Source organism: Austrofundulus limnaeus, unplaced genomic scaffold (assembly GCF_001266775.1).
Source record: "Austrofundulus limnaeus strain Quisiro unplaced genomic scaffold, Austrofundulus_limnaeus-1.0 Scaffold1570, whole genome shotgun sequence".
Classification (NCBI taxonomy): domain Eukaryota; kingdom Metazoa; phylum Chordata; class Actinopteri; order Cyprinodontiformes; family Rivulidae; genus Austrofundulus; species Austrofundulus limnaeus.
The window spans coordinates 1,837-7,131 of NW_013953972.1; the positions used below are offsets into that span (position 1 = coordinate 1,837).

At 41.6% G+C, this 5,295-nt stretch overlaps 2 protein-coding genes across 3 annotated transcripts; one reads left to right on the top strand and one right to left on the bottom strand.

The window, feature by feature from the left end:
- Positions 1-365: 365 nt before the first annotated feature.
- LOC106535802 (acidic leucine-rich nuclear phosphoprotein 32 family member B) lies at positions 366-496 on the bottom strand (the record flags this gene model as incomplete). The annotated part of the gene is given in 1 exon segment (XM_014032896.1): positions 366-496. A coding segment is annotated over 1 exon segment (54 nt), but the record flags the coding sequence as incomplete, so codon positions are not given.
- A 2,241-nt stretch (positions 497-2,737) lies between these two features.
- Positions 2,738-4,885, top strand: hemgn (hemogen). 2 transcript variants are annotated; one of them, XM_014032897.1, is made up of 4 exons: positions 2,738-3,206; positions 3,359-3,449; positions 3,789-4,306; positions 4,373-4,885. In XM_014032897.1, exons 1-4 carry the CDS (start codon positions 3,092-3,094, stop codon positions 4,483-4,485), a joined length of 837 nt encoding a protein of 278 aa, XP_013888351.1. In that variant the 5' UTR covers positions 2,738-3,091; the 3' UTR covers positions 4,486-4,885. The 2 variants fall into 2 exon arrangements, with proteins under 2 accessions (XP_013888351.1, XP_013888352.1); XM_014032898.1 differs by having other exon boundaries at positions 3,359-3,437.
- Positions 4,886-5,295: the final 410 nt, after the last annotated feature.

Below are 5,295 nucleotides of genomic sequence, written 5' to 3' on the forward strand. Positions count from 1 at the left end.
AGCGGTAAAAGACAAGTTTACTTATTGTGCTACGGCTGGGGAGGGAGGCCGAGTCGTGTGTGTGTGCGAGCACCGAGCAAAGAGGCTGCGAAACGGTTAAAGCACTGCGATAATGTCAGCGAGCTGGCCGGGGGAACCGCCGTTTCAAAGTACCCGATGAATTCAAGCTTTTCTCGTTTCGTCGCCCCCTCTACTATACGCCCAGTCCACGAGGATTGACCATGTTTTCCGACTGCTTTTTATTTATTTATTTACACTCTGCTACAAATAACAAAACCCCTAAAAAAAGCCCATGTGGTCAGCATTAGCTTCACAGGTCACTCGCAAAGGGGGAAAAAGTGGTTTTCAAAAAAAGCACGACTCACATCAGACGGTGTCCTGTTTCTTAGCTCCAAGTGGATCCTCTTCTTCATGTCCATCTTCCCTCTACGAAAGTTAAAACTTTTCTCTCTTGTTTTTTTTTTCTCTCTCTCTCTTGTTTTTTGCTTCAGTCCAAAGGCAGAGATGCCCTTATGGAGGGAGAATACAGGGCTGTGTAATGAGCTGAGCCAAACGCTAAGTTAGTCGGAGCGGAGGGGAAACCATGGAGGGAAACGGGACTGAAACAAAATATCTGCTCAACAGCGACATCTACGTGCAGAACCGCCCATCGCCTCTGAAAGGGCCAATGCAGTCAGAAAACATGACGCTGCCCCGAAAAACGCTGCTGCTGCTGCTGCGGTGCGATTTATTCCTGCAAAGAAAACCACCATAGTTTATACTGACATGACTCTGTGTGTTTTAGTTTTAAACTCGTTGCAGAAAATCCAAAAATGCAACCCATTAACACATTGATCATACAATGCACTTTAAAAGAAACCTTGAGCTTATTTTACTCAATTCATAAGCTTGATGGTTAGATTTAAATGTGACAAAAACCTGTTGCTCAAAGAAAATGTGTATTTTTTGTGTGTCTGATAAATAAAGTTTACGTGGTTTTAAAATGTGCGGGTTTTTCTTAAGGTGGGGGGTGTATTTGGTTTGCAGTGAAGAGAGAGCATTGTGCATGTGGAGGGTAGGGCACCCCCTCCTTCAACCCCACCCCTTTACTTCCTGAGCCCCTGAAGGCAGCGTACAAAAATGAGCCTGGCTGTAAAGTTTCCCCTAAAAAATGCGACAAATACTCACCTTCATTGCTTTAGATTTTTGTGATTAGAACAAACACGTTTTAAAGGGTGAAAAAAGGCATGCTGTCTCATAATTGTATGTTCCTGTAGGTGGCGCTGTGACTTCATTGACTACATTTGGACACAGACGAGCCTCAGTTCTAAGAGTGTTGCGTTCACTGACCTCTGCTTGTAGCTCCTGTTCAAATTCAGGCACATCTAAAAGAAATCCATATTATAATGTTGATCTGATTTTCTTTGCAGTAGTTTACTGGTAGGCAAACTTAAGAAGGCATTGAGCAATTATTTTTGTTAAAAAATGCCTTTTTAAGAGAAATTTGCATTTTCTGCAAAAATGCAATGAGAATAGGCAAATGATGAAATTGCTTAAGAAGCTAAAACAATATTTAAAGCTAAAAGGTAAAATGAGCTGCAAAACAAAGTAGCAAATGCTGAATAAAATTAGCAAAAGATGGACAAAAATAGAAAAACTAGAGCTTTTTTTACATTCTGAAACTTCATGCAGCAGTTAGTCTACATGCACTTCCTGAAGTCTCACTTAATAATAAAGATATTTGTGTTTTTACAATCAGATAGCTGTTTGTCTGTGTCTGAGCGGCTGAAAGACATCAGGGCTCAATGTGCTCAGAGAAGATTGAGGAAACTCCCCACATGAGTGGTGGTCCATCTGAGATAAGACGGGTTTGTCCCTGCTCTAGTTTGAAGACAGGATTTCTCACCTTCTTTCATGCTCTGCAGCTTCAAAATTCACATAAGTCATCAATTTTAGAGTTTGCATTTTAAAAAAATCACATAAACTAGAGCAATGCATATCACCTGGCAGCGTTGAGACTAAATGATGCAAAAAACAAACTGTTTTTGTCAGCAGAGAAGGTGTAAATCCCAGCTGCCACCACTTCAAATTCTATCTCAGTGTCTACTGTCTAAATTGTATTTATTTTTATTTTCAGTTTACTGTGGCAGCAGTCTTGAATTGGCTCCAAAAGTTGTAGTTTAGAGCAGTGTTTCCCAAAGTTGGGGTCGGGACCCAAAGTGGGGTCCCGAAAAATCAAGGTGGGGTCCTGAAAAGATTTTCTGAATTAATTACATTTTTGCCTTAGTTGTTACAAAGGAGTGAGGTTAGTGTATTTAAAATATATAAATGTAGTATAATAAATATTGTTACTATGCCCATGTTTTGTTGACCTGATACAAATGTTTATCATCCAAAAACAGTTGGGGGCACAGGTCTCTGCTACTGTTATTTTGTGGGTCAAAAGCTGAAAAGTTTGGGAACCACTGCACTTTGGTTCCCAAAGTTGGGCTTGGGACCCAATTATGGGTCATGAAGCACCTTGGATAATCTCCAGAAATCAATTTAAAGGGTAATAAAATAATTGTTGATGTAATATTTTCCCTATAACTATTACAAAAACACAAAATAAGTATAAATAAGTATTTATATTTGTGTACAAGCTGTTTAGACTGTCAAAAAGCCTGTGTTTTTAGGGTTATTAACAAAGTTTGTGTACTCAGACCAGTAATATTTGGGGTCACAAGTTTTTGCCATGAATATTTTGTGGGTCAGAAGATAAAAAGTTTGGGAACCACTGGTTTAGAGATCAAAGTTTCATTAAAGTCTGCCCAGTTCATGAGAAATTTTGCCAAATGACACACAAACTCAAGTGAGCTTCATCTTACTTTCAATTATTATTGTTTACATGTGGAAAAATAGCCTAGATTATTTTTTTCATTGCAAACCAGCCCCCCCGCTGTCCGTCTCTCTCTAACAGCCCTGCTGCCAACTCCTCCAGCTTTACAAATATGATAAGGCCCGAACTGCAAGAACTCTCCCAGCTCTACAGTAATGGTTAACTAGATATCTCAACTGGGAGGGGGGAGGCGGCGGGTGGGAATAGACAGCAGACAGACGTTTTTTTTCTGTTATGTTCTTTGCGCGCCTTCGGTTGAATTCATTCATAGCTGCAGGCAGAATGGAGGAGACGTCGCAGCAAGAGAACAAACCGGAGCTGGGGCTTCAGAACCAGAATGAGGAGGAAGGTACCCGTTGTTTTAAACTTTCACATTTCTGAAAGACTGGTTGATTTTTTTAATCTATATCTAGATGAACAAACCACACATTTTACACTTTAATAATATAAATAAGTGCATGTATAAAAAAATGGTGTCTCATTGTGTAAAACTTCTTTCAGGTGGGATCCGCCGTCGACTGAGAGACAGGGACCTGCTCAGGAAGAGAAAAGCTGAGGCAGAAGAGAAGGAAACTAACCAGTGGGTTTTTGGGTAAATTGGTTTCAAAGAAAGCACTGTCTGTATGAACATATCTGAGAAAGTTCTGCAGGTTGAACTGAGTGAGACGCAGTAAATACGCAGTGGACACTGCTCAGCCTCACCCAGAAACACTCTCTGTATTGTAATTTTACTGTATGTGCTTCGGACACTATCAGCTTCCTCCAGCTGCTTATCGCTCCTCTGTAGTTCATGCTGAATGTGGAGCAAGAGGGAACCAAAGGTTGCTTCTCTGGGTCTATTGACAACCCAGGTCCCGGTCAAGGACTTTGTCCTATTAGCTCAGAGTCGGCGTGCCCACTGCTTCTGAGTTAACCAGTTCTGCTCTTTCAGGGCGGAGAACCAGAGGAAGAGACACAGAGCGGAGAGCAAGAGCGGCACCAAGAAGACAGGGAGGCCCAGGAAGGCCGAGCCCGCTCCAGTGCTCCCAGCTGTCCTGGAAGGGGCAGCTGGTGGGACTCAGGAGGACCCGGCTGTAGTGGTGGCCCCAGAACCTGCTGCCGCGTTCATCTCGGATCAGCTCTATGAATCTCTGGCCTCCATCCAGGCGTCAGAGCCCCAACTGGCTCCTGCTCCTCCCGCGCCCATGCTCCAATCGGTCTTTGTTAAGTCGGCCGTGGATCTGGCTCCTCTCCCAGGTCCCGTGGATCCAGCTCCCCTCACAGCTCCTGGTCCATCTCAAGACTCCGTCCCCACAGCAGGTCTCGCTCCTCCCTTGGCTCCTCCCCAGGTGGAGACCCTCTACACCGAATCACAAGGCAGGGAGGCCCCTGACCAGGTGCTGGTTGAGGACTTGGGCCCAGATGAAGAGGAGGATGTTTCTCCAACACCAGATCAAAGACCCAGTGAAGGTATGAACAATCCTTCTGATGATCTTCTCCGTCCTTCTGTTAAAATAATTATCTTCTTTCTTTTAGGTTTAAATGAAACTCCGCAGATCGTTGTTCCCGAACAAAACAAATTCTACTCAGTTCCAACAGTATCTGCTTCTCTTCTGCCTCAGGAATACTTCCCAGGAAACTCATTGTAATCTTTTTTTTTAATCAACTCTTCAGATCAACATCTGAAAAGTTCAGAACAAACAAAACCAGCAGGTCACACTTTGTGTCTGAGTATTATTTTGTTTGGGATGCATTTTATTCACTGGAGAAAGTAAATTGTTTGTTTGTGCGAAGCTTTTATTATTATTTTTTTAAAGGCATAAATTCAAGCCCGACCTGTATGGTTATTTATTCAAGATGTGCTTTTACTGCAGATTTTATGAATTCAAACTCGTATTTTTTTTGTACTTTGCATTCAGTGAACAGCAAATTTAGCTTGCTTTATTTAAGAGGAAGAATAAACAGTAATGCTTTTGTAATTGTGGACTTTGATTTTGTAAAAAAGACATTCAATTAAATTACCTGCTCACATCATAATTGTGTTTTTAATCTGTGTCCTGACCTCCAGATTTTGTTTCTTTTATAAAATGTAAAACTCAGATTTTTCTTTCTTGAAATAAATAGCTCAAACATCAGAGTGCTTTTCACATATTATGTAAGATAAGAACATGAAATACGGTGCAACAGGTTGAAATCAGCCCTTATTTTGCTGTGTTTTGACATGTAAACTATTTGCCATTAGTGAAATATTCTACAAATATTGACCCACAAGTTAGCCTAACCTTAGGGTAAACCTGAAGGTTTGAATAAAGACCAGTGTCTTTTTAGTGAGAGCAATGGGCCCACTTACGAGGCCTCCGCTCATATGGATTCTTTATCCATACCATACCATACCATACCATACCATACCATACCATACCATACCATACCATACCATACCATACCATACCATACCATAC

Coding starts and splice junctions, on each gene's coding strand:
- hemgn (XM_014032897.1), top strand. CDS start 3,092: ATGTTCTTTGCGCGCCTTCGGTTGAATTCATTCATAGCTGCAGGCAGA. Junction 3,450..3,788: donor ACTAACCAGTGGGTTTTTGG/GTAAATTGGTTT, acceptor CTGCTCTTTCAG/GGCGGAGAACCAGAGGAAGA. Junction 4,307..4,372: donor AGATCAAAGACCCAGTGAAG/GTATGAACAATC, acceptor TCTTTCTTTTAG/GTTTAAATGAAACTCCGCAG.